This window comes from Pleurodeles waltl, chromosome 1_1 (assembly GCF_031143425.1).
Source record: "Pleurodeles waltl isolate 20211129_DDA chromosome 1_1, aPleWal1.hap1.20221129, whole genome shotgun sequence".
In the NCBI taxonomy this organism is placed as follows: Eukaryota; Metazoa; Chordata; class Amphibia; order Caudata; family Salamandridae; genus Pleurodeles; species Pleurodeles waltl.
The window spans coordinates 658,171,642-658,199,200 of record NC_090436.1 but is presented as its reverse complement, the minus strand read 5'-3'; the positions used below and the strand labels follow the sequence as shown (position 1 = coordinate 658,199,200).

At 45.7% G+C, this 27,559-nt stretch overlaps 1 protein-coding gene and 1 long non-coding RNA gene across 2 annotated transcripts in view; one reads left to right on the top strand and one right to left on the bottom strand.

Moving 5' to 3' along the window:
• The window catches only part of DMXL1 (Dmx like 1), a 1,414,533-nt gene extending 1,402,703 nt beyond the window's left edge, over window positions 1-11,830 (bottom strand). Inside the window, exon 1 of the mRNA XM_069226844.1 lies at window positions 11,385-11,830. Within this exon, the coding sequence (XP_069082945.1) occupies window positions 11,385-11,471 (87 nt within the window). The 5' untranslated portion in view covers window positions 11,472-11,830. The remainder of the gene's footprint in view (window positions 1-11,384) is intronic.
• Window positions 11,831-12,395: 565 nt separating this feature from the next.
• Window positions 12,396-27,559, top strand: part of LOC138283688 (uncharacterized) — a 117,063-nt gene continuing 101,899 nt past the window's right edge. Inside the window, exon 1 of the long non-coding RNA XR_011201290.1 lies at window positions 12,396-12,431. This is a non-coding gene — a long non-coding RNA (uncharacterized lncRNA). The remainder of the gene's footprint in view (window positions 12,432-27,559) is intronic.

Sequence of the window (27,559 nt, the reverse complement as noted above, 5' to 3'; positions counted from 1 at the left end):
AACCGGAGTCACAGGGCAAAATCCTGACTTCGACGGAGGGGCAACCTCCGGGGCCGAAACATCCGAAGCCACCGGAGCGGCCACCGACGCCGGCACCGGCGCCGAGCCCACATTCCCAAAAGGGAGAAAGGGCATAAAGGGTGCCGGCCGAAGAGGCGCAGGATCACCCAACGAAAAGGCCAAGGGCCCCGAAGGACCAGCCGGAGCAGCTCCTGGAGCCATCTGCTGAAAGATGGTATACATCGCATTAAGAAACGCGGTACTATCGGCTCCAGGAGTGGGAAAAGCCGGATACTGGGGTGCCTGGATCGAAGGCGACCCCGACGCCGGCCTCGACGTCTGCGACGCCGGAGAAAACACAAGAGGCTGCACCACCTCAATCACTGACGCCTGACCAGGTGAAGTCGGTGACGCCGGAGAGGGCAACGGCGTCGATGGATGCGGCGTGACCGTGGGGCTGACCTCCCAAGTCCTCCGACGCCGAGCCGAAGGTGACCTCGAATGAGACTCCTTGCTGGAGTGACGTCGTGAGTCTCTACGGCGCCGGGAGTCTCGATGACGCCGGTGAGACCTTGGCGAAGAAGACTTCTTATGATGTTTCTCCTTCTTCTTTGACTTTGCCATGAATAACTTGGCCTCGCGCTCTTTGAGGGCCTTCGGATTCATGTGTTGACATGAATCGCAAGTCGAGACGTCGTGGTCGGAGCTCAAACACCATAGACAGTCGGAGTGAGGATCTGTAACTGACATCTTGCCCCCACACTCTCGACAGGGCTTGAAACCCGACTTCCTCTGAGACATTGTTACCGCAGAGAAGACTACGCAGCAGACAATACACTGTAACCACGAAGGTAACAGTAACTCCCTCGAAGATAACCGTTTCGAATGCACGGAAAAAAGGGAACTGTCATCGGCACGTCGGCGAGGACTTCTTATTGCCTGTATGACGTCAGACGGCGTCGCGTGGGCTAGAGTGACGTCCTCGTCGACGTGCAGAGACTAGTAAGAAGATTTCCGTCAAATGCTGGCGCCATGGGAGTATTCATGAGGTGAGGAATCCACAGGTAGTTGTATCCATCAGAAACCTATAATTGTGTACAGGATTTACATACTGTTAATTCTGTTGTACTGTCTAGTTTTCCTGTCATACCAAACCATGCTACTATTCTGTCAAGTATACCAGCGACCGCTGCATGATTTATCATTCTAGATTTGTGCTCTGCTTTCTTTTCTGCTCCCATACACCCAGATAGGCAATATCGTTTTGCTTTCTTATTTTCAGGACAACTCACGTGGTCTTTGTTGCCTAAAAGTATACAAAATCACCTTCGGTTTTCTTACAGACACTCAAAGATATAGACACCCTCAACCTCTCAGAATGCTCCACATTGGTTATGATATGATGATGATTTGTTTGTTTGCTTGTTCGATCAATGCAAGATTAACTTTATATCTGTACACTTAAAATTAGGTAAGTCACTTAGAAAGTTTAAGGTGCCACTACAGTTTTGTTTGCACAGTGTTCGCTACTTCAGTCACAATATCTTAGTGTGGGAGAGACATCAGCCTACTGACTACATCAAAGCCACCCATAGGCCCTCAACCCTGTAACTCTCCTGACTTACTCAAAAACGTCAGCTGATAAAAGGTCACTGTAAATGGGATCTCATAGGTATCACCAAGCTGGGTGATCCTTGGGGGGCAGTGAGCTGTTGTCCTTCCCCAAACTGCAGAAGCAATACGAGCTTACAGGAAATAAATAGTTACGGAACCTCCAGATTCAACATATTTTGCAGGGATGTGGGGATCTGTTACAGGATTTGACAGAAGACTCTCCGCTAGAGAAGAGAGTCCTGGAAGCCCCCAGGACGAAACACACCATTTCTCAGATCTACAACACCTTGTTGTTGCACTGTCTCTCTCTGCTGCTGCTCTGAGGGCTAGGCGGGAGCGGTACCTGCAGGAACAGGAAAACGATGGGGGGGGGGGGGGGGGGGGTCTGTTGCCACTACACTCTTTATGGTGTTATTTTCGGCTACAGAGCCACTAGCAGGCAGTCGCCCAGATTTTGTCCACGGTAATCGGGAACAAACTGGCCCTTACCCAACAGCTGTTAGCTTTAGGAATATGGGGCAAACAGACCTTGAAGAAATAGGCACTCCTTTTGTGAAACACAGCCCTGGCGGTCACAAGGCATGGTGTTAGCCTTGGGAGGGGATGGGGAGGTGAGTACAGCAGTGCCTACCTTTGCTCTCTGGGAGACTAACATGGAGTGGTGTATGAGGGCAAAGAAGATGATGTATACAGCCAGGGATGTCCCAGGAAATTGGCTAAGATATGGGACCCTTGGCATTCTCAGGAGGGGGGACTGTGCCTGAGGCAGCTGTTTGGGAATGAACACAAGAGGGGACACCTGTCCAGTGCCAGTGTGGGAGTCCTCTGAGATTGGAGAGAAAACTCAATTTGTGAATGTTAGAATACTTTCTATTTTTCTACTGTGCAACTGCGATGTTCACAATTCTTGAGGGTGTCCTGCACTGAATTTGGCTCTTGGTTTTTTATTTCTACGTTTTAGATAACATGAAAATAAAAAAAATCCCTGTGACTTTTTACAGGCGTGTAATTTTTTAGGGATGAAAGAATATTGTAGGAAATAGGTTTTGGCGTATCCTAACACTGTCAATACAGTGCAAAAATTTTTGAGAAAGACATCTCTGAACCATTACCTTGGTCTAAAGAGGCAAAACAAATGTGTATCTTTGAAAGAAGCACTGTACTCTGCACCTGCAATAAGCCTTCTTGAATATGCCAAAACCTTCATGTTATATTGCTATGAGGGAGAAGACTTTTTCTTGGGGATTGTCAGCACAGGGTCATAGTCACAAAAAGAACCATTGCTTATTGCTTCTTTGCATCAAAGGGTACCCCCGCAGGGCTAACTCCAGGCTTGCACACAGTGGCCACAGCTGCCAATCTAGTTGAAGCAACTGAAAACAATGTGTTTGGGGGGTGGGGGGGTCACCGCTCAACTGTTACTGTATCTCATGCATGGCTGCACTATTACTCATACTAAAATGGAGTACCTTTCCATGTCTAGGTTGTCAAGATTTGAAATACTGCTGCTATCTGCCTATCAGGTCATGGTGCTACTATGTCCTGTGTTGTACCCCACTTCCCCTCTCCCCACAGCCCTTGATAGGGCACTGCATGACTGCCTATTAGCCATGGGCCACTTGCCCAAACCTCACACTGATCTAACTGACACGCCTTTACCAAATTGTGTCCTTGTATGTTATGCTGATGGCTAAGAACTGTCTGAAATAGTATTCCCAAGTTTAGAATTTCCCTTAGGATCGAAGTGATAAGGGAGCTGCGTTAGTGTAATTGATAGTTCAAGGACTATGTAAAGCCTTAAGGATAAAAAACATTTTCACAGTGCTTACCATCCTGAGCCTTTGAAGAATGTTGAGTGGTATAATGTGGGTTTTGAAATGTAAAATATTTAACATTTATTAATTAACTGAGCTCGTGGACCAGTGCTCTACCTTTGTGACTCTAGCCAATTTGAGCCACTCAAAACCAGAATACTAAGTAGATTTCATATGAGATAGTTATAGTTATGGCGTATTCTATGCTATTTCACGCCACTCCTCTAGTTTCTCCAGTGTCTCGTGTACTTGAAAGATGATTTGACTCTACAGCTCTGCAAACAAGATTCTCTGCCTCTACAGTTTCCATTCTCAGGCCAAAGCTGCTTTGCCCAAAGAAGAAGTCTGTCAGCCAGATGTGCAGCCAGGCAACGGAGTGCATATGAAAATCCACCAGCAAAAGTCTGCACTGCAACACCTGTGGCAAGGTCCATATCAGATACTACTCACTATGAACATCTCTGATTTGCCAAGGACTGACTGAATCAATTTATCGCACTGCAAGCAGACCACCAAACTAAAAGCTTCCGGACCTGCCAACCAAAGCACCCATTACCCCATGTCATCTGTTTCGGCAAACCCAGTAGTGGGGATCTACCCCTCTACTATATTCCTCAATGGATCTGGTCAGTCCATTTTGCTGCGACCCTGCTTGGTTGCTTCATGGTGTGGCTGTGTGGGAGAGAGAGTGCAATGGGCATGATGCAATCAACTGTACTAAACCTGCTGTCTACCTCGGAGACAAATATTTCCTCTACAAAGACCATACTTTCATGCAAGTTCTAGGGCTGTGCAAACAGGATATGAACTTTTACTCCTCTGGGAGTGTACAGATTTGCCTATGGATTCCAATGGATTAGAGCCCTTGATCCAGGTTCCTTTCAATTGGAAGGAATGGTGTGATGACTTGCACATGCACTTCATACCCAAGAATGTTGTACTACCACCTTTCACTTGCCAATCAAGTAATGCCCTTGACTGATCAACAAATTCTGCCCCAAGCTGTTCACCCTGCATCTGCTGCCCAATGACTGATAATTAAAGTTGGAAATAATAGCCTTCCAGAGGTATAGTGAATGTAACAAAGGGAATCTCTCTTGTGGAACGTCCCGGCACATGATGGAAATGCTGAACAGCGTAGAACATACCAAGCCTTTGGGAACAGTGCAGATGTGAGGTTACGGAAGGGCTGGCCTGGAACATGCTATTCTGTCTACATTGTACCAAAAGGGAGACATTACTCAGCAGTACCAGCTACTAGACATTCCTCAACATTGTCTCTTCACTGGAATCAGGCTATCAAGAAATATTTTAGAAACTGCAATATCCTTTACTATCCATATAACAAGCAATGTCTTAGGACCATCTATCTGCATGATACACCAAGTTGCCAAAGTATTAGGGGCTGTTGCCAGCTTGACCGCAATTGCTTTATATTTCACCTCCAGCCAACAAGTGGCTAAACAAATGGTGAATTTACAGAGCAGCACGGCTCTTGATTTTGGCCTGTCAAAAGTGGATTTTGTGTTATTAAAATTACAGAATGGTGTACTTTTATTCTAAATGTCTCCTTAGACATACATGAGCAAATTTATCATATATGTGAAAGTGTTAAGGGACTGCATACAACAGATGATGGGTTAGGTTTGCACTCTATATTTATTCGGCATGAGAAACATTTTTGGGAGATTGGGAAAGAAGATTTTAGAGACTATGTTGATCACCCTCACTGTACTAAATTACATCTTTGCCTAAGTCTGTATTGGCACGATCAACAACTCAATGAAGTGGAAGGGAATAACCACATTTTAGAATTAATTTAAAAATAACAAATAATGATAATCTAGAGTGGAAATCTAACTATGGCTCTGCAAAACGTTATGAACCCGATATCAAACAGGATGTGAATGACTAAACATCTAACAATATGTTGCGAGAATTGCGTAAATAAAAACATGCAAGTGGAAGGAACTGTAAAATATTTTTATTAGGGTATCCGTAATGTGCTTCAGCCCTGTTTTCTGCTGATACTAACAATGCCTTAAGTAAGATCCTATTGGCATTGTAGCTCCCAAAGAGAAAGTGTTGCTTATCTTGCGCAGCTAAAATATTTACATAATTATTACAGTCTAAAAGGTTGTCATCTTCCTTTCTCATATTCTGTCTTTTAACACCTGTATGCTCCCCCTGTATATAAGCATCATTACTTGCCACTGCATAGTCATTCCTATATTTCAATAAATATGTTACTTGCGTTTACCAGCAGAGCTCACTCCAATCCACTTTGAAGAATGCAAGCGCACACATCGGTTATAATATTCATGTTGTTACCTCCAAAAATCTAGGTGTGCAACCATGTGAAGCTACACTCACCATGAAAAGCGTTAATGGGAGACCCTTTGTCTCATTAAGTATCTTTACTATACAAGTCCAAAGTGATAAGTTTCATTCTCAAAGTAACCAAAAAAACTCCCTTACATTTACTGAAACCATCACAAACTAGAATCCTGCCAGACAAGACTTTACAAATGTACTTAACATCCCAGATAAGCACAGATTATCCCATTCACAAAGGCACGTTTTGTAAAGTCAGAAATTTACACCCTCAAGTTTTCTCCTGTACTGCACAACAGATTTCCAGCATTAATGGGATTCTCAGAGAATTCTCCAAGAACTCTTGGAAAAAAAAAAAAGACAACAGTCAGTTTCCAAAGCACAAACACAGATTTCTTACAAGGTGGAAAATATGTATGAGTAAATCATGAAGGATTGAGCATTTGTCCAATTTACATATTTTCCTCAACATGGAACACAGTTTTACTCTAGAGGCAATACCCCACCTACACACTCATCGAACCCATAGGTGTTGTTATCTCCCATTCCCCAATGGAGAAAGGAACTTAGCCCTGCATTTCACAAGAATATATCTAGTTCTGCACTGTGGCCCTCAATCAAGTGAGCCACCAACCTCCTAAACCATCAACAATTAAGGAAAAATAATATATGTGTATGTTGTTAAAAATCAAAGGATGATGTCCGCGTTTCATGATACGGCGCAGTAAATTCACTTGGATTATGCGTTTCCGCCTTAATCAGACCAATGGTCTTCCATTATTCCATCAACATACATAACCGGCAACTTGTTGAACTTGTCACCATAATGTCAGGACAGTACTATTTTTTAACAGAAACTCTCAGGGAACCACTGGGAACATAACTTTTTCCTATTTACATTAGATGTAGCATCAGAAAACAGTCCTGGCCTGATAACATGTAGATACATTTCAGGGGCAGACTGGTACAGTTGAATGATCACACTAACGTGTTGCTTTAAATTATATGGCTTTGTCAGATCAATAACATTTCCTTATTTGAAAACCAACACTTCAGACAGGCATCCGGGAGTCAGAGTCTGCAACCAGTATCCTAATAGCTGTACATCTGAGTTCCAGTGGTGTGAAATTTATGATTTGAATCAACCAAACTCAGCTTCACTTTGGCTTCATTTTTTCTGTGTGTGTTTCCACCGTCCATGGAGCATGGACCAAAACTGCTTTATTTTCTTGGAAATGTCTTCTCCTTCCGCTTTCTGTGTGGGCTTATTTTGTTCCTCTACGTGCAGCACTTTGTATGAATGTATGTGTTTTTAGGTTGTCTTGCTCCTGGTTTTGTCAGCAATGTTGCTTTCACCCTTTGTTTCCCGTGTTTATGTCTGTTTTCTTTTACTATTCATCCCCTCAGCTTCTACTTTGAAGCAGCATAACAACACCAGCAGCCCACAGGTTGTTAGTGTCCCTTTTAACAAAATACATTAATGGGTTTGTGTGATTGCTATTAAGTAATCACTGCTCAAGTGCTTTTTGGTCCATGTTATACGATTTATAAGATGTTTTGGGCATGATTATAAATGTGTTATACAGAAAACAGGGTGTGTTTGAATTTGGTTTATGTTTGTACGATTACAGGTTGATGGAACATTCTACAACGAAAAAACATTCTGTAAAGCCCTTTCTGCTTGTTTAGCAACTCCTATTGTGCTACCTCCCATAGTAAAATGTACCGTTACAAAGATTACTATAACATACAATGACAGGCCATAGCATAACATAATATATCATACAATGAGAGGCCATACCATCCAATACTATAACATTACAGGTCATATCATACAATGACAGGTCATACCTTGCTATACAGCGACAAGGCATAGCATACCATGACAGGCAAATCTTTACCATACTGTACAATGATAGACCATACAATACTATACAATGACTGACCATACCATAACATATAAAAGTTATCATATTATTCTATGATCTGATATTTTATATATGTACAGTATTATAATGTAATATACTATAATTTAATGATATTTTTACACAAGCTGTACAACATGGCTAAAAAAACATTGACAAAGCCAGCAAATCTCACACAGGCAAGACGTGTTAGTTTTGCTAATGCTTGCCAACAACAGGACTCTGTTCCCCCCCTAGCCCAGGCTGAGTGTGTCACCTTGTGCCTCGGCACTGCAGTGGCTTGCATTTGAAAAACGTATATGCTGTAACCTGGCCTTGGGGTATTTGTAAACTTCCCTCCAACTGGCAGTGTCACCTTTTTTGTGAAAATTTGCCAGGAGGGGGTTATATTTAAAACACTTATCTGGGGAATTGAGAGCTTGACACCAATAAACCTTATACGACTTAAAAAACTGCAAATGTGAAGCACTTTTGTGCTTTGGATCTGGATAAAGAACATCAGCAGGAAACAAATATGCATTAACAGCAAACGTCATGATTAAAGGCTACATCCATCATAATTTGTTTGCTCACGAAATTAGTATAAATGTAATTTTAAAGTTCCATGTGTCTTTTAAAAATATTGTCCCTTTCAGTCATTTAAGCTCAGTTACAAACTGATACCTGGAATAAAAGTTAGGTACAAAAAGTAAATTCAAAAAATCTGTTTCCATATTCTTTTATTATTATTTTTTTTTTTTAATAAAAGAGGCCCCAGGCCTTTTAAGTTTGGATTATTATAATGGCATGACACCTCTTCTAACCACTTCTGGTGACATCATTGTGAATTGCATATGGTATTTAGCTTCTCCTCCCATTATTTTCCTTAGGACTTGTGCCCTTGATAAATTAATTTTTTGGATGGAGGGATGAATGGATAGAGGGTATGAAGGATGGATGGTCGGGTAAGGAAAAAGGAATGCATAGATGACTGGCTCGATGGGAGAAATGATGTCTGGATCCGACGGTGGAACAACATAAAAAGACAAAAAGGACTGAAAGAAGAATGGGTAAAAGGAAGGAAAACAAGATTAAAATTACATAAATAATGATTAAGAGAAATAAGGAAGGAATAAAGGAAAAATGTTGAAAGAAATATGAAGGAAAGGAAGTAAATTTCAAAACTTCCTCTAAAAGAACAATCCCCTAAATAACTGCAAGACTCGCTCACCTCAAATGCTCGTTCATTGTTAGTTGGGATATGGTTCAAAGTGGGAACTACTTTATTTTTTGGCTACTTTCTTGTCCATACATATTCTTGCAGTTTCACCTCTTACTTCACGAATGGGCAATTTCATTAATGTGTGATCACCCCTTTCATAGGTGTCAATTTATTTACTAAATAGTTTTCAGGGTTTACTATAGGATCCTTAAAAATGTTCTATGTACGCACCGATTTAAAGTTGATTTTGATAATGAATGATTCTGCCATATTGTGTTTGGTCATGTTTATAAAATATTAGAACTTTGGAATGTTGGGAGCTCCACTGAAGACAATGAAGTAGCCCAGGCTTATAACAGCTGGTATAAGCCAGAAGCACCAACATTTCAATCTTTGTCTTCATGTGTCTCCCTTATTAATAATTTAGAAAAGTCTACCCTTAGTGGGTGGAATGTTCTATTTGCCTTATAGCCCTTCTGTCTATGGCTATACCGGTTGTTAAAGGCCATCTCCTTCATTATAGGCCCTCACCTGCAGCTCGGGCCTATAACTCCAGATCAGGGGCTTTAATAATCGGTATAGTCCTCAGCGGAGAGCTACTTCACCGTCTTCAGTGGAGCTCTCCACATTCCAATATTCTATTTTAAATTAACAATCAGGATATTTACTATCATTGTATAAATCTGCCACAACAATTTTAAGAGAGCATTAAACCTGGATGATCTGATTCTAATGAAATACAAATTGCTGCCTGTACACCTAAGGTCAAGACTGTGCTATACCAATTTAGGTCGAGGTTGGTTTGTTGATATTTTTCTACTTAAAAAAGGAGCACATCCATCAAACTGTTCACACATTTGCCCATAATTCGTTTTTAGTTATAAACATGTAGTATATGCTGGCATTGGCAGCTGGTGACGTACTGATATATTGTCTGCTGAAAGAGCAGAATAACAATTTGTGTGTAGACACTCCTAGCTTGTGGGGTTTTACAAAAGAAATCATGATTCATAAAAAATATGTAGGAATATTATTATATACTGTACCAGCGAATTTGCTGTATTCACACAACTTGTTTATGGTTACAGGCAATACTGTTTACAAGAGAACATTTCAAGGGCCAGCCACCCCTGACGTACATACAGGTTGTCGAAAGAGAATAAAGATGACGTTTTTCAATTGGAATCAACAAAAGCTTTACAAAATGGTTGGAAAGACCAAATAAACCCGAGTCTTAACCCTCAAAATATTCAATTAACCCCCATTTCCGAAAATCAGTCATGATTTCGGAGCAGGAAGTCCTGTCTAAAGAGGTTGCGAAAATAGGAACACCTACTATAAAACGAGATCAAAGGCACGGACTAAGGTTAAATGTAACAACGGAACAGACATATAATGTATGAGCGTAACTATGGAATCATGCTGGGCGCTGGTGCCACCACGGATAAAGACTACCCCAGCATGCTTAACCACTCAGTACTAACCAGGCAGGCCTGTCTCCACCAAACAAATCTTCCACAAACTGCTTGTTAATAGGGGGCTCTAACACAGCGGACCCCGCCATTTCCAGACAGTCATATACGGAGTACTCACCGCCTATAAATACAATGACTCTGACAACGCAGTTCATTTTGGCCAATGTTCTCGTTTAACTACCACTAACGGCATTCGTATAAAGGACGACGGTAACACAGACTATCAGGGCACATGTCTAATCCACTCTCACACTCTATCAATGTGTGTTACTTATTACAAAACCATAAGATCTTTGAGAGGACCACCTCCTGCCACAGCCGGCATAAGAAATCGGATCAGAAACATAAAATGATATATTACTCCCACAATAAAGGGGCCGCCAGAGCTAATCAGATCTACCAGCAGAACACATACTTTAAAAATGCAAGTCTCTCTCCCACACTTCCTCGTCTATCATAGCACTACGCGCTGAGTCCCATAACGCAATCGAGTGAGCATCATGCGCCACATTCACACACTTTCCATACAAAATTAAAGGGAAGATAACACTGTCCCAACCACGCACCCACACGCTGTAGCATTGACAGACGTTTCAGAGTATGTATGTACAGTTTTCATACTGACACAGGTCTTCAGCGAAACGCTTAAAAGCCTTCCAAAAAAGAACGGGATCCATGTGCATCGGGCAGGTCACATTTCCCCATCAACAGTAAAGGACACCCCCCCACCCCGCCCTCCCTTAACATCCACAGGTGTTAAATATTCCCATTATCGTCCTAGGTTATTTTGCGAGTTGACACGGGGCTAGACAAATTCATCAACTAGCATCATTTATACGGTAACAGCGCGCGAGGCTGCTGGCTGGGAGAAACGGTAACCAGGTTTTGGGACGCATGGCACCCCAAAAACAGGGAAAGCTGCAGGGGGCGATCAGCGAACCCAGTACCCTTCGATGCACAAAGACGGGGTCCCGGACACGCTCCAGTCTCGGTCACACAGCCCAGTCCCCTTGCCACTCACCGTGAAGGGCCGCTCGCCGGCGCTTCCCACGGAGAAGCAGTGGTCCCCCGGGTTGACAGCCCCGGTCAGCACTTGGTGCAGGTTCATGGCCCCTATAGCGCCTCTGGTCCCCCAGCTGTGGTCTCCGCTGTCAAACCGGTAGGCGGGACCGGGGTCTCATCACGGGAAGCCCCGGAAAAGAGGCGGAAGTGCCGGTGACAGCAAGCCGGGTCGCTGCGGCGGAGGCGGTTACGGCACGTCACGAGGAGCGGTGACGCGGCGCGCGGAAGGGGCCGGGACGTGCAGCCGGAGCCGCGTGACGCCGCGCGCCGCAGGCACCAGGGCGCTCTGATGAGGTGCGGTGTGCTCGGCTCTGACTGCTGCGTGTGCCTGGAAAGCTTATCTCCTCTGCAGGCGCGACTATTACCATCTGACTGTAGGCATGCTCCCGACTCGCTGTGGTCCCTAAATATCGCGAGGTTCGCGCTCTGCTCCTGTCTGTGAAAGTGCAACGTAAACAGACACAACCCCTACGCCTCTGTGGCGAGTGTAGCTCAAAGGGGGCGGTTGACTTAAAGCTAATAAGCGGAACAGTGACTGCACCATCTGACAGAGTCACTGGCTGTGAGAAAGACCCCCGGGTGTTCCCGACTTCAAGGAGACTGTGGGATTCTAGGCCGAACTCTGTGCGATTGAATTTGATTTTACTGGAAATACAAGTCGTAACACTGTAGCTAAAGTAAAAAGTAGACAATAAACTGATAAAACTGTCGGATCTATAACATTGTTACTTTTCTATTTTTTATACAAAGTTTCACGTACTGCGTCTCAGTGAGCCCCAGAGTTGGCTAAAAACATCACTGTAAAGTAGAGTTGTTATGAGAAATAAAATATACCCCGTGCTTAATTTGATCCGGTGGTTTGCCGGTGCGAGGCACCGGCACTTATTTTTGAGGGCCGGGACTAGTTTTCTGCTTGAGGCATTTACTGCGAGCAAACGATACATATGGAAAAGACGGAACAAAGAAAGACGGAAAAGCTTCACAAAGGGAACAAACAGTTGTAAGAGTGAGTTGAAGGGGCAGAAAGTGGCTGTAAATAGATTAAAGAGGCTCGAAATGGTTTTAGCTCGCACATTTCATTTCAGCAGCCGCGTTTCAGAGGAGAGTTTTTTTTCTCACTTTTTACAATTAAGCACTGAATATACTTTTCTCAGCAGTCCGCAAGCTAAATCTGATTTGGGAATGGCAATGTCTGTAGTCACTTCTAGAAATCAAGTTAAGACAATAATCATTTAGATTTTTTTTGCTAAACGTTCATCTTTGTGCGAGGAGACGATACATAAGTCAAGGTATGTTTCTCCCTCCATACTGTGATCATGGATGCTCTTTCTCTCAAGTCCATTATATGAAGGGATGATGAGGGTTAAAAATCAGGACTCCCTAAGGTGAACGTTTGGACACGACGGCTCTAGTACATTAATCCGAAGGCATAGATGAAAAGGCGCGGTACCCCTCTTTTTTGTCAACTTTCGATTTCATGTCACTTTCCTTTGAGTAATCCTGCGATATTTCTCTCCAACCCAGAGGAGTGGGAGGCTTGTCCCGATGGATCTTGGTGCTTATCTTCCTCAGAAACGCCACCTACGCCCGTGTGTTTCCATGTGATGATAAACAGTGTATGCCAATAGTCTTCTGGCGCCCTACACTGTATTTTGCAGGCTGCATCCCTGGTTACATTTGTAATTTCCATACGTTTCTTCGACATGGCTGTGAATCAATCTACCTACCATGCTATTCACTTGAGGTCAAAGTGGGGTGCCCTTTCAATATCAGAACTCCAGACAGACAACGAATTCCATTAAGTCCTTGTGAGTAGATTGTGAGCCAATAAATTAATAGGGAGAGCTGAGCCAAGGGACTGGTGTTGCTCTAAGAGCCCTTGTTCGAGCCTAGTCTTGAAAATGTTTGGCATTTAAATTGTGCAACAAACAAGATTAAAAATATTAAGGGCTCTTCAAAATTCAAAAAGTTTATATCTTTAACAATCTGAACAGTTCCACTTTAGTATATCAGATCACTGTTTTGAGAGTTATTTATTAAAAACTGATAATTTTTAAGCATTAGCATAGAAATTATAATGAACATGCCTCCGACTTGACACAATGCAATTAGTAAACTAGTAGGCAAATTCGGTTGTGCACCCTTTATGTGGGCTACATTATTATTAAACTGTCAGAAACCCTTCCAGAGGGCTGCGGACCACGTAGTTCCTACTGGGCCCATCTGTGGTGGTTGAGACCATTTATTTTCCCTTAATGTCCCAGGACCTGATATACTATGGATCCCGATCAACTGGGAAAGTACACTATATACACTTGCCTCTCAGTGGTAGCTGTGGTTGAGCAGTCAAAGGCTCCCACTTGAGGGAAGTTAAGATACAGGTGAGTGAACACTGCTCGTAACTCAAAGTGCACTGTCAATAAATCAGTGTCGAGTCAAATACCTGTCTTTATAAGAAAAATATGTAATTTATTTCTAACTCTACATGTGCAAAGCAGTAACAACATTCGTGAGCGATTACAATCCCATTGAAGTTGAGACTCTAGGAGGTGTGGCCAAGCTCCAATGGTGGAAGAAGTCTCTGTGAGGCTCCTGCCAGTATTCTCCCACTCCATAAAATCCTGTCATCCAGAACAGTCCCAGCCCCCCCAAAGTACGGGCAAGTATGCGGGAGGGGGCCCTGAGGCAGCCGAGAGGAAAACGTAACGCTGAGAATTTTGCCAGAGCTTGCCGGTGCTGCGGAGGCAGCAAGGAACACAAGATGGCAACGGGGCCGTCGGACTGAAGGCACCTGTCCCTGACGAGAGCACCACAGCCTGAAACCACCTGAATAGCACTGGGGAGGACAGACAGAGTGCGGAGAAGAGTGAAAGATGGCCAGCGCAACACACGAGGACCCAGGAAGGGCCCTGCGCCCAGACCCTACCAGAGAGTACGACAGCCCCCGGCAGAGGTGAGCCAAGTCAGCAGCATCGATGAGAGCGGGGAGGCGAAGGGGACCCCCACTCCTTGCCCTAATTGACAGTGCACCACCTCCGAGATAGGAGAGAGGCAAATTGCTGCATTCTGGGCGGCCAATAGTGGTGGGGACCCCAGAACAGTGGAGAGGGGGAGCCACAGCTAAGCCTCGGGCCCACCTCTTCATTAAACAGTGGGGAGCTGAGTAGCAAGCGAGCCTACAGACGCCTACAGCGGTTAGATGAGAGGCGAGACAGACTCATGCTCCACCTGTGATGGAAGATTTTATGGTGCTCCAAGGCATGAGGAGAAGCAAACAGGGATAGATGAGGGCTTCCTGGTACGGACGAGGGCGTGAGCGTGACCGAGAGCCCTCCACCAGGAGAGCATCATCGCGACTTAACAGGCGGTAATCAAGAGGCTTATGAATCAAATAGGCCAGAGACGGAGACCCTGGACCCACCGCCTACCAAGGTTCAGAGACAAGATAGTACAGACTGGACCAAGAGGAGAACCCATAGATTTTGGCGACCTGGAGCATTCATAAAAGCTAAGGAACCCTCTGTTCTGGAGGGTGGGCAGATCTGGAAGCCATTACAGGAAAGAACCGCACAGGCCAGAGGAGGCCCAGTAATGGGTAAAATAGGACGCAAGAAAGACACAGAGGTGAAAGATGAAAGCAATGTAAGCGCCTTGCCCGGCTCACAAGCGAGAGACCCGACCCTCCAAGACATTTTGCAAGCAATTACTGCTTCCTGTGAAGTGCTAGGAGGAAAAATTGATGCCTTGGCAACAGACTTAACCATTCTCAGAGATGACCATCGCCGCCTGGGGGAAAAAGTAGCTATGGCCGAGAAGCAAATTGAAGAGATCCTCCCATCGGTTAGCAAAGCAGCCAATGCTATTTGCAAGATGGAGAAGCAAATTCATGATCTGGAACTGGGAGCTGAGGTTGCAGAAAACCGACGAGAACAAATAATATTTGCGTGATCGGATTGCCTGACCGCATAGAAAAGAATAATATGGTGGAGATTCAGGAGGGCTGGCTTAAGGAGGAAGTGACGGGGGATGGGCTTTCGCCCCTTTTTGCACTTGAGAGGGCGCATAGGGTTCCGGCGTGATCTCCGCCTCCGGGGGCCCCGCCAAGGCCAGTTATAATAGCCTACTGCACTATAGGGACAGGGACTAGCTGCTGGGTCAAGTGAGGTTAAAACGGAGATAGCACGGTAGACAATACTATAGTCTGCATTTTCCCCAGACTTTTAGCGCGAAGTGCAGAAACAAAGGTGTAGGAAGTTGGCTCTGTATGTACTATTTCAAAGTAAGAAATAGCATGCACACAGTCCAAGGGTTCCTCTTAGAGGTAAGATAGTGGCAAAAAGAGATAATTCTAATGCTCTATTTTGTGGTAGTGTGGTCGAGCAGTAGGTTTATCAGAGGGTAGTGTTAAGCATTTGTTGTACACACACAGGCAATAAATGAGGAACACACACTCAAAGACAATTCCAGGCCAATAGGTTTTTGTATATAAAAATATATTTTCTTAGTTTATTTTAAGAACCACAGGTTAAAGATTTACATTCAATACGTCAAATGAAAGGTACTTCACTTAGGTATCTTAGGAACTTTGAATCAGCAAAATAGCATGTACAGTTTTCACAAAAATGGCAATAAGCTATTTTAAAACTAGACACAGTGCAAATTTCAACAGTTCCTGGGGGAGGTAAGTGTTTGTTAGTTTTGCAGGTAAGTAAACCACCTACAGGGTTCAAAGTTGGGTCCAAGGTAGCCCACCGTTGGGGGTTCAGGGCAACCCCAAAGTTACCACACCAACAGCTCAGTGACGGTCAGGTGCAGAGGTCAAAGTGGTGCCCAAAACACATAGGCTTCAATGGAGAAGGGGGTGCCCCGGTTCCAGTCTGCCAGCAGGTAGGTACCTGCGTCTTCGGAGGGCAGACCAGGGGGGTTTTGTAGGGCACCGGGGGGGACACAAGTCAGCACAAAAAGTACACCCTCAGCGGCACGGGGCGGACAAGCAGAGTGCAAACAGGCGTCAGGTTTGCAATTGGTTTCAAAGGAAGACCCAGGGGTCTCTTCAGCGAAGCAGGCAGGCAAGGGGGGGGCTCCTCGGGGTAGCCACCACCTGGGCAAAGGAGAGGGCCATCTGGGGGTTGCTTCTGCACTGGAAGTCGGATCCTTCGGGTCCTGGGGGCTGCGGGTGCAGTGTCTTTACCAGGCGTCGGGTTCTTAGAAGCAGGAAGTCGCGGTCAGGGGGAGCCTCTGGATTCCCTCTGCAGGCGTCACTGGGGGGACCTAGGGGGGTCAACTCTGGCTACTCACAGGGTCGTAGTCGCCGGGGAGTCCTCCCTGTAGTGTTGTTTCTCAGCAGGTCGAGCCGGGGGCGTCGGGTGCAGAGTGCAAAGTCTCACGCTTCCGGTGGGAAACGTGGAGTCCTTTTAAAGTTGTTTCTTTGTTGCAAAGTTGTTTCTTCTTTGAAGCAGAGCCGCTGTCCTCGGGAGTTCTTGGTCCTTTTAGATGCAGGGTAGTCCTCTGAGGCTTCAGAGGTCGCTGGACCCTGGGGAACGCGTCGCTGTTGCAGTTTTTCTTTGAAGTGGGGAGACAGGCCGGTAGGGCTGGGGCCAAAGCAGTTGGTGTCTCCGTCTTCTCTGCAGGGCTTTCAGGTCAACAGTCCTTCTTCGTCTTCAGGTTGCAGGAATCTATCTTGCTAGGTTCTGGGGGCCCCTAAATACTCAATTTAGGGGTGTGTTTAGGTCTGGGGGGTTAGTAGCCAATGGCTACTAGCCCTGAGGGTGGCTACACCCTCTTTGTGCCTCCTCCCTGAGGGGAGGGGGGCACATCCCTAATCCTATTGGGGGAATCCTCCATCTGCAAGATGGAGGAGTTCTAAAAGTCAGTCACCTCAGCTCAGGACACCTTAGGGGCTGTCCTGACTGGCCAGTGACTCCTCCTTGTTTTTCTCATTATCTCCTCCGGCCTTGCAGCCAAAAGTGGGGCCGTGGCCAGAGGGGGCGGGCTTCTCCACTAGCTGGAGTGCCCTGGGGCGCTGTAACAAAGGGGGTGAGCCTTTGAGGCTCACCACCAGGTGTTACAGTTCCTGCAGGGGGAGGTGAGAAGCACCTCCACCCAGTACAGGCTGTGTTACTAGCCACAGAGTGACAAAGGCACTCTCCCCATGTGGCCAGCAACATGTCTGGTGTGTGGCAGGCTGGTAAAACTAGTCAGCCCACACTGGAAGTCGGGTATGTTTTCAGGGGGCATCTCTAAGATGCCCTCTGGGGTGTATTTCACAATAAAATGTACACTGGCATCAGTGTGCATTTATTGTGCTGAGAAGTTTGATACCAAACTTCCCAGTTTTCAGTGTAGCCATTATGGTGCTGTGGAGTTCGTGTATGACAGACTCCCAGACCATATACTCTTATGGCTACCCTGCACTTACAATGTCTAAGGTTTTGCTTAGACACTGTAGGGGTATAGTGCTCATGCACCTATGCCCTCACCTATGGTATAGTGCACCCTGCCTTAGGGCTGTAAGGCCTGCTAGAGGGGTGACTTATCTAGGCCATAGGCAGTGTGAGGTTGGCATGGCACCCTGAGGGGAGTGCCATGTCGACTTAGTCATTTTCTCCCCACCAGCACACACAAGCTGGCAAGCAGTGTGTCTGTGCTGAGTGAGGGGTCCCCAGGGTGGCATAAGACATGCTGCAGCCCTTAGAGACCTTCCCTGGCATCATGGCCCTTGATACCAGGGGTACCAATTACAAGGGACTTACCTGGATGCCGGGGTGTGCCAATTGTGGAAACAAAGATACAGTTTTAGGGAAAGAACACTGGTGCTGGGGCCTGGTTAGCAGGCCTCAGCACACTTTCAAATCATAACTTGGCATCAGCAAAGGCAAAAAGTCAGGGGGTAACCATGCCAAGGAGGTATTTCCTTACAAAAGGGCCACCTTCAGAGAAGCTAAACAAAATCATTGACAAATGGGGATCCAGTACGGAATGATTTTCCCGTCAAGACTGAGGGTGATGGCCAAGGGAGGGACGCAATTTTTTACCTCGCCGGAGGAGCTATGGCAGTGGATAGACACTCAATCTTCTTCAAATGAGATCCGTCCCCCAAGTAATCTCCAGCACTGACACAATAGGGGATCCCGGCATAGACTGACTTACATGTTATCGGCCCCTTCTAACAGAAAAGTGCAACGGGAACACCGGATGGCAGCAGTGGCTTCCCTGCGTGGACAGGAAGCCTGCCCTTCCCAAATGCAGAGCGAGGGAATTGAACACTCAGGATCGGATCGAGAATCAGACGTAACACGCTCTTCGGAAGAGGCGGGACCTTAGGTGATGCCTGGAACATCGGATTGCATCCTCTAACCCCTTCTCCTGTAACTTTATAAGAGGTCCATAGCAGCATCACATACCGACCGGCTCCTGTCTGGAAGCCATCTCTTTCTGTGGAGTGAGAAGACAAACCTTGATGGGGAGGGGCCAGGCACAGTAACACAAGCATGAAAGTAAAGATGGGAGGGGGGAATCAGGCGATACAGCAGATTCCTCTACACTAACTAGAGGACCACTCTCAGCTTCAATAGACTAGTTGAGATCATTGTTTTGGTTTGGATGAGGGTTGTTCACTCTTTCGTTCTGGGAAAGAGGAGTTGGGAAGTTCACTGTTGGATAATTTACACAGGGAATAATGAGTCTTGTGGTTTCTTAACTGTGAATTCAAGAGTACGGTGTGTGGGGGAGTCCGGATATAGGTATTAGGGTGGGCAAGATGGGTGTTGAAACACCCATACACTAGGCGGCAATATGGCTGCACTAAATTCATATAAATTTATCTCATGAAATGTCCGGGGCATGCACACAATGACTAAAAGGTACAAAGTATTCTCGTATTTGCAGAGGAGAGAAATCCAAATGGCAATGCTACAAGAAACACACCTACCACAAGCAGAAGGGAGGGCCATACAGAAACGGTGGAGGGGCCAAGTATACTATACTACACACTCTGCTTATACCAGAGGGACCCTGATATGGATATGAGCAGGGGTCCTGTTTCAACTACTAGACAGTAGCATAGACCCAGGAGGAAGATACGTAGCTGTACGTGGGAGATTTGCGGGTAGAGACCTTGTACTGATTAATATCTACGCACCTACCTCAGACCAGGGAACCTTTTTTGCACAGCTTACTACCCGCCTGGCCCTCTTTTTACAACAGCCACTAATATTGGGATGGGATTTTAATTATGTGGCAGACCACGCAAAAGACAGATCCCATCCCCTGCTACATGACCCCCCGACCACAAGAGTAGCACGACAATTTACAGCCTGCCAATTACACTGGGACCTAGTCGATCCATGGAGGAGGCTGTATCTGGACACTAGAGATTACTCATATTTCTCCTACCTACATGAGTTACATGCGCAACTGTACTTACTTGTTTGTAGCCGGATGTGTTCTCTAGCACACATAACACAGAGTATTTGGCCTGCACTATCTCAGACCACAACCCAATACTACTGACACTGAGGTGGGGCTCGCCTCTCCCCCATATCCCCACATAGAAACTAAAACCAGAATCGCTTGAGGACACACATGGGGAGGTGAGACAACATATTGTTCAATTCTTTGTAGATAATGAGGCCACAACCAGCAGTCCCTTGGTAGAATGGGATGCATTTAAAGTAGTGCTGAGGGGTAGGTGCATAGCGGGCCCTGTGGGAGTGCAGAGAACTTTAATCAGAGATACCATAGAAGCTGAGAACAAACTGAGAGAGTCAGAAAAGAATAGAACAGAGCAGCCAGAATGCCAACAGGCAATTTTAGAATTAAAAGAAATAGTAGCCGAGCATATCGAGCGCCTTCGCTGCTTTGATTATAAAAATGACATAGCAAGAGCTCATGTAGAAAGGGATAAGGCGGGCCGAATGCTGGCATGGGTGGCATCACCGACAAAGAGAGGATCGGTCATTATGGAAATGAGGAGGAAACAGGAAATAGCCTTTACAAGCAAGAGCAAATTAATACTCACTTCCTATCTTTTTACGAGCGACTCTGTAGGAGCACCAAAGATAGCAGAGCAGGTGGGAGGAGCCACTTTACTGCAGGAAATTAACCCCTTAAGTGCTGGGCCGCCCTCCCCAATTGCTGAGCCCTTTTTTGTCTATTTGGGGTAGTTTGCGCTTAGGCCATCATAACTTTTTGTCCACATAAGCTATCCATGCCAAATTTGCGTCCTTTTTTTTTCCAACATCCTAGGAATTCTAAAGGTTCCCAGAGTTTGTAGGTTTCCGTGGAGGAGGCCAAGAAATTAACCAAAATACAGCTAAAATTTCATTTTTTTCAGAAGAATTGTAAAAAAAGGGCTGTGGAAGAAAGCAAGTGTTTTTTTTCCCTGAAAATGGCATCAACAAAGGCTTTGTGGTGCTAAAATCACCATCTTCCCAGCTTTGAGGAACAGGCAGACTTGAATCAGAAAACCAAATTTTTCAACACAATTTTGGCATTTTATTGGGACATACCCCATTTGTACTGTTTTTTGTGCTTTCAGCCTCCTTCCAGTTAGTGACAGAAATGGGTGTGAAACCAACGCTGGATCCCGGACAACTAAACATTTCTGAAAAGTAGACAAAATTCCGAATTCAGCAAGGGGTCATTTGTGTAGGTCTACTGAAAATCACAGCTGAAAAAAATAATATTGAAATTGAGGTGAAAAAAACAGCCATTCCTCTCCACGTTTTACTCTGTAACTTTTTCCTGCTATATCAGATTTTCGAATGCAATACACCGTTACGTCTGCTGGACTCTTCTGGTTGCAGGGATATATCGGGCTTGTTTCCCAGAATCCTTTGAAAACCTCAAAATTTGGCTAAAAAACAATTTTTCATCATATTTTGGTGATAGAAAGTTCAGGAATATGAGAAGAGTAACACATTTCTTTCCACCCAGCATTCCCCCAAGTCTCCTGATAAAAATGGTACCTCACTTGTGTGGGTAGACCTAGTGCCCGCGACAGGAAATGCCCCAAAAAACAACGTGGACACATCACATTTTCCCAAAGAAAACAGACCTGCTTTTTTGCAAAATGCCTAGCTGTGGATTTTGGCCTCTAGCTCAGCCATCACTTGGGAAACCTAGCAAACCTATACACTTTTTTAAACTAGACACCTAGGGGAATCCAGGATGGTGTGACTTGTGTGGCTCTCACTGGGTCAGTCCCCAGAATCCTTTGCAAACCTCAAAAATTGGCAAAAAAAACACTTTTTCCTCAAAGTTCGGTGATGGAAAGTTCTGGAATCTGAGGGGAGCCACAAACTTCCTTCTACCCAGCTTTCCCTCAAGTCTCACAATGAAAATGGTACCTCACTTATGTAGGTAGGCCTAGTATCTGCGACAGGAAACGCCCCTAAACACAACATGGATACATCACATTTTTACATTGAAAACTGACAGGTTTTTTTGGAAAGTACCTAGCTGTGGATTTTGGGCTCTAGCTCAGCAGGCACTTAGGGAACCCTGCCAAACCCACATATTTTCCAAAACTAGACACCTAGGGGAACCCCATGTGTGGTGACTTTTGGGGCTTTCACCAGGTTCTGTTACCCAGAATCCTTTGCAAACCTCAAAATTTGGCCCAAAAATACTTTTTCTTCACATTTTGTTGATGGAAAGTTCTGGAATCTAAGGAGAGCCACACATTTTCATCCACCCAGCAGTACCCCAGTCCCCCAATAAAAATGGTACCTCACATGTGTGGGTAGGCTAGTGCCTGCGACAGGAATGGATCACACAAGGGTCAATTGTAGTCCTTGCATGAGGGCTACTTTTAACCCTGGAGTAATCCATTCTTGAAGCAGACACTAGGCACAGGCACACAAGTGGGGTTGTGTTTTTATCAAGATAAGTGGAGAAACACTGGGTGGTAGGAATAGTGTGGATCCCTGCACATTCCTGTAGTTTCTGTAATGAAAAAGCAAGGAAACATAGGGGGTCATTATGACCCTGGCGGAAGGCGGAGAAGCGGCGGTAAGACCGCCAACAGGCTGGCGGTCTTTTTTTTTTAAATTATGACCATGGCGGTTACCGCCATGGTCATCCGCCACTTCTCCGTTCCGCCCGCCAGGCTGGAGACCTGGGTCTCCAGCCCGGCGGCCGTCACTATACCACCGGCGGTATTTGGACCCGGCTGACTGCCATGGATTTCATGCGGTTTGAAACCGACATGAAATCCATGGCGGTAAGCACTATCAGTGCCAGGGAAATCCATGGCGGTAAGCACTATCGGTGCCAGGGTCTCCCCCACCCGACTCCCTCCCCTACACCCCCACCACCCCTGCCACCCCCCAAAGGTGGCAGGGCCCCCCTCCCCACCCCGACCCCCAACATCGCATCACTCACTCACACATGACACGCACGCATGCTCCACCAACACACATACACGCACACACACCGACATACATGCCAACATCCACACACACAGTCAGACATGCACACCCACATTCAAACATACACGCACACATCCATACAGACATACCCACAGACATACACGCACTCATTCCCAAACACGCAACACCCCCGCAAGCATACACGCACTCACACACCCCCTCTACATACACACACGAACACCCCCATGCACGCACACAACACACAACACCTCCCCACCCCCCTAACGGACGATCGACTTACCTGGTCCGTCGATCCTCCGGGAGGGGACGGGAGCCATGGGGGCTGCTCCGCCGACACCACACCGTTAACAGAACACCGCCACGCCGAATCACAGGACGTGATTCGGTGGGCGGTGTTCTGTTGGCGTGGCGGTGGAGGTGGAGCAACCTCCACTTCCCCGCCGCCCGCCAGTATGGCTGTTGGCGGCTATCCGTCCGAAAAAGGACGGAGAGCGGCCAACAGTCATAATACGCCGAGCGGAAAACCGCCACCACTGGCGGTCTTCAGCACGGCGGTCCCTCGGCGGTCTTTTAAAAAGACCGCCGAGGTCATAATGACCCCCATAGTGTTTTCAACCAATGTTTCACTTTTTCAGGGTATTCTGGGTAAGAAAACGTTGTGAAATCCAAACACGCCACACTACCGTGGACTGCCCCGGGTGTCTAGTTTTCAGAAATGTCTGGGTTTGGTAGGTTTCCCTATATGGCAGACGAGCCCAGGACCAAATACTCAGGTGACTGTCTTACAAAACCAGGCTGTTTTGTGGTAGGTAATTTTGATGTCTCCACAATCCGTTTTGGGTACTTCCCTGTTGCGGTCACTTGCCCACCCACTAAAGTGAGGCAATGTTTTTCTCTGGAGACTTAATGGAATGGTGAGTGATAGAAAACTTGTGGCTGCCTGCAGATTCGAGGATTTCCCCTCACTGAAATGCAAAGCAAAAGTGTTTTTTGAACAAAGTTTGTGATTTCAATAGGATTCTGGGCAAAGGAAAACTGGTGAGAGCTACACAAGTCCTGCACCCTTGGACTCCCCTGGTACTAATATGTTAAAGTTAATCCACCACTCACACTGGTTGGTTTTAGCACCTCCAGAAATTATGGTTTCAAAGCATGAATACTTGTGAAAGTATCTGAATATTGAAACCAAGCCTTCTGAAGGTGGGCCATAAAGCTGTGTCCAGGTACCAACCTCTTTATGGCCCATTCACACGCCATTCACGCACAAAAAACAACCCTTTCATACTGCCAACCACGGGTCCAATCCAACCAATCACTGCACTCATATTAACTTACCGCTACCAGACAAGGGCCCATCACATTCATACACCACAGGACGGAATAAGTTTGACTACATTTTACCTCCTGTGAAGTAACCGCCTCCTTCTTCCTGAACACTAATGAAGCCATGTATAACGAACCTTTATTAATGACTCCCATGTCAGACACCCAGGGCTCAGGAAGACATGTTTTTCGTGCACTTTTAGTGCACTCACTGTGCAAAATCCATCTCCTTCCAGTTTGTGGATGCAAGTTGGGGGTGTCCGAGTATGCCGTACAAAGCGATTCTTCGAACTGAGTGAGCATATCTACCTTTGAAACTAAGGCAGACATGCTGAGGAATTCTTGTGATGTTCCCTAAAGAGAAGGTCATAGGCTATGAAAAAGGGTAGTGTTTTACACACAGGGTTGTCTGTGAGAACGTAGCATATGTCCCAGCCAACATTATATGTAATGCTGTGACTGTAATGCACTTATCATACAGCAAATTGAACATCTACTAAATTCTGATGGAGGATGAACATGAAAAGCAAGTCAAACACTGACCCATACATGTCATTGTCCTTCAGTGCTGGGATGGCACCAATGGGTTCAACTCTATAGGTGTAGATGATTTACATCTGTACTACCTTTACCATTTGCCTTCTACCTGTGCAATATCCCTGTGAAGGCACACCTACCATAAGCTTTTCTTACCCATTCATGTCTCTGGCCTCATCAGAGTCCTGACTAATCCTGTATAATTGCCAAGTGAACCTATACTAGTTTGTGAATGCAAGTTGGGTGTGTCCGAGTATGCCTTGGGAGGCCTATTCCTCGAACTTAGTGAGCATGTCTACAGTTGAAACTAAGGCAGACATGCTGGTGAAGAAATCCTAAGGTCTCTAAAGTAAAAAGTCAAATAAATATACCGTGGGACTCATTCAACAACACTTCTACTTTTGCTTTGAAAGTGAAGCTACAAATTGAGTTTGCACACTTTCAAATAAGTAGAAATGTTGGGGAATATGTCTGACAGGACATTTGTTTGACTTATTACACTTACTCTGGTTCTCGTTGGCAATCATGGTGGTCCTTGTGTAGCATACATAAGTTCCCTAACAAAAACTTCAAAATTAATTCATGCCTTTAACATTTTGCCACACAGGGTACTCCGTGACAATGTGGCATATGTTCTGTCCACTAGTATGGGGACTATAATGCACGTTAACAGAACACCTACCACTTTCTGATGGTGGATATAGGTTTCAAGCAGGCCATAAGGACGTCTACGATTTCCTGAAGTAGATGAACTAAAATTCTGTGGCTGCTTGCCTAAGGAAGCAGTGGCCCATGGGCGTTCGGTATCCATACACAGCCACTGAAAGAATTACCCAAGGGCAGCTCAACCTCAGTCGATTCCTCAGAACTTTGCTTTAGTATGATACAACGTAAAGCAAGTAGGGACACAGAGGCCTGGTTGAGATGGGCACTGGGGACAGTAATACCAACTCTCCTGTCACTTTCCATGCTTAGAGCACACTTTGCATCAACGACATGGACTATCATTTTTGGGTGTTTTAGGAAAGTGATCAGCAAAGTTTCGCTCCTGCAGCCTTGCCACATCCTCCATAACATGTGAGGTGGAGGCTGCTGCTTCTGTAACAGCAGTGAGGCTTTTAATTGCAGACAACTGAAAGTCAAGGAAAGTCATGAGCCTTCCTGTGGTTGTCTGATGGTAAACAACATACACATTGTATGCTGCCATCTGGATCAGGTGGGTAAACAGTTTCTTGTACCAAGTGTGAGTTTTAGACACGCATTGTATGGTTGAAGAACCTGGTCATTCTTGTCCACTCCTCCTATGTACTTATTGTAATCAATTATACAGATGGGCTTGTGGACTTTGGCCATCTGACCCCAAACCGTGATGGGGGAAGTGCTCTCATCATGAATTGTAGTGAGCACGTATACATCACGCCTATCCAAGAACTTGACTGCAAGCAGTTAGTTGGAAAGCAACACAGTACTCTGGGATTTCTGGAGCTTCTTGCAGACAAGCTCCTGCGGGAACACTTTTCGGTTACAACGAACTGTACCGCAGGCCACAGTGCCTGCTTTGTAGAGCTCACTGTACAGCTCTACTCCTGTATAGAAATTGTCCACATAAAGGTTATAACCTTTGTGAAGGAGTGGCTGGACAAGTTTCCGTACAATCTTACTGTGACCCCTTACGTGGGAGGGCAGCCTGCAGGGTTTAGGGTAGAGTCCTTGCCTGTATACACTCTCAAGCTGTACACATAGCCAGAGGAGCTCTCACACAGCATGTACAGCTTTATGCCATAGCAAGCTATTTTGCTCGCAATGTACTGTCTGAACAGCAGTCGACCTTTGTACAGGATCAAGGACGCATCGACTGCTATAGTCTTTCCAGGAGTATAGATCTCTGGAAACCCAGCAGACAAATGTTCCACGACAGGCCAAATTTTGAACAACCTGTCATGGTCCTGGGGCAATGCAGAAGAATTTGCATCGAAATGCAGCATGTGCTGCAGTAGCAAAAAACAATCTCTGCTCATGTATGGTGCGATGATGGGGGTTATCCAAACTCTGTGAGTTGTCTAGTAGGACTGCAAGGTGGGTTTCTACTCTAACCCCATTTTGAGCATAAGGCCTAAAAATATATTCAACTCTGCCAGCGAAGTGGGAGTCCACTGGCGTGCCCTAGAACGGAACCCTAGAGTGCCTCCATGCTCACTCAGAAATTGGTCTGCACACAAACTTGTTTGCTGCACAATTTCCTGAAGGAATTCAGCATCCAAGAATAGATGGATGTAGTCGTCTGGCAAAAAGTTGGCCGTATCGACTTTACATCCAGCGCCACCAGTAAAAGGTGGAATTTGAGGCTGAACTAAATCGGGTGGCTGCCAAGAGAGCACTCTCTCTGTGCTTGCCGCCGCATGCACCTGCTCTCTGGGTTGGGCTAACCCGCTTTTGTCCCGCTGCACAGACTGTGCTTGCGTAGGGACAGCACGACTGTCGTCATCGTCTTGCTCAGAATCACTGGAAAAGGTGTCGTCGGATGGGACTCCGCCGACTGAAAAATCACTCCCAGATTCTGCCCCTTTGTCCTCTTCCTCAGATGCTGTCTCAGTCTCTGATCCTGCCTCCGAGCTGTCCTCCATAACCTGAGTTAAGGCTTGAGCAGCAGTCATCTAACAAGACTCCATCTCTGCTACTGGCTAAACTGTTCCTCTAAAGTACTAGCCTACGTAGAACGCAGATAGTCACAAAATTGCTAGTGGGTGTGTGTGATGTGTCCGATATTAAATGTTGTCACCCTACCGTCGCTTCTTCTCTGATTCAGCAGATTCTCTGAAGACACTGAAAAAAACAAAAAAGACACACTATTACTTCACCTTACCACATACCCATCATCACA